Source organism: Melozone crissalis, unplaced genomic scaffold (genome assembly GCF_028551555.1).
Source record: "Melozone crissalis strain CALT ecotype California unplaced genomic scaffold, PUWL_Pcris_2 ptg000046l_1, whole genome shotgun sequence".
Lineage (NCBI taxonomy): Eukaryota > Metazoa > Chordata > Aves > Passeriformes > Passerellidae > Melozone > Melozone crissalis.
In genome coordinates, this window is record NW_026535824.1 from 1,546,762 (window position 1) to 1,548,313 (window position 1,552).

Below are 1,552 nucleotides of genomic sequence, written 5' to 3' on the forward strand. Positions count from 1 at the left end.
CACTTCTCTTTTATACCACTAGTTCTTATTGGTTACAGGTGTTGCCTGTTATCATCCAGCCTGTTTCTCATCTTTAGTAGTAGGGTGCAGCTGCAACTTGTTGGGGGAAGAGATTACATTCTACATTACCCATACTGTGTCCTCCTACAACCTATTCCATGATTGCTTTTCTTACAGATCCCCATGCCAAGGCACAGCAAATGTCCAGCAGCAGCTCCATCAGGCACTTCCTCCTGCTGGCATTGGCAGACACACAGCAGCTGCAGCTCCTGCACTTCTGCCTCTTGCTGGGCATCTCCCTGGCTGCCCTCCTGGGCAACGGCCTCATCATCAGCGCCGTAGCCTGCGGCCACCACCTGCACACACCCATGTTCTTCTTCCTGCTCAACCTGGCCCTCACTGACCTGGGCTCCATCTGCACCACTGTCCCCAAAGCCATGCACAATTTCCTCTGGGACGCCAGGGATATCTCCTACTCAGGATGTGCTGCTCAGGTATTTTTCTTTATGTTTTTCATTTCAGCAGATTTTTACCTTCTGACCATCATGTGCTAAGACCGCTACGTGTCCATCTGCAAACCCCTGCACTACGGGACCCTCCTGGGCAGCAGAGCTTGTGCCCACATGGCAGCAGCTGCCTGGGCCAGTGCCTTTCTAACTGCTCTCATGCACACAGCCAATACATTTTCCCTGCCCCTGTGCCATGGCAATGCCCTGGGCCAGTTCTTCTGTGAAATCCCCCAGATCCTCAAGCTCTCCTGCTCACACTCCAACCTCAGGGAACTGGGGCTTCTTGCTGTTAGTGTGTGTTTAAATTTTGGTTGTTTTGTGTTTATTATTTTCTCCTATGTGGAGATCTTCAGGGCTGTGCTGAGGATCCCCTCTGAGCAGGGACGGCACAAAGCCTTTTCCACCTGCCTCCCTCACCTGGCTGTGGTCTCCCTGTTCATCAGCACTGGCTTTTTTGCCCACCTGAAGCCCCCCTCCATGTCCTCCGCATCCCTGGATCTGGCCCTGTCAGTCCTGTACTCGGTGGTGACTCCAGCCCTGAACCCCCTCATCTACAGCCTGAGGAACCAGGAGCTCAAGGCTGCTGTGAGGGGACTAATGGCTGGATGCTTTCAGAAACATTAAACTGCTGCCAAATTTCTGAAAATCACTTCTAATAAAAGTCATCTTTGATACTTCTTGTTTGTTTAATTGTGAAGGGAGGGGTTCCCTTTATTTTAATTTTTTTATCTTGTCCACATAGAAATGTCATTGTTTGTGCCATTTCTCATTTTGTTTCTCTCCGCCTTCCCTGTGGTCCAAGACTATGTCAATGAGTGGTTGCGCTCTCAGTGGCATTAAAGGAACTAAAGGATCTCCCAGCAAAGTTTTCTGCAGAGATGCACTTTGGCTGCCTTCTCTGGAGCTGCAGCAGCAATGTCTGTGTGCAGAGCAGGGGGCAGATCAGTGCTGGCACAGCAGCTCTGCTCCTGGAGGCCACACCATTCCTCATCCAGGACAGGAGCCATTGGCCTTCTTGGCCACCTGGGCACACTGCTGCCTCC

At 51.4% G+C, this 1,552-nt stretch overlaps 1 protein-coding gene across 1 annotated transcript; it reads left to right on the forward strand.

Annotated features, from left to right (window-relative positions):
- Positions 1-581: 581 nt before the first annotated feature.
- On the forward strand, positions 582-1,349 carry LOC128943449 (olfactory receptor 14A16-like; the record flags this gene model as incomplete). The annotated part of the gene is made up of 2 exons (XM_054286392.1): positions 582-1,043; positions 1,341-1,349. Coding segments are annotated over 2 exons (471 nt in total), but the record flags the coding sequence as incomplete, so codon positions are not given.
- Positions 1,350-1,552: the final 203 nt, after the last annotated feature.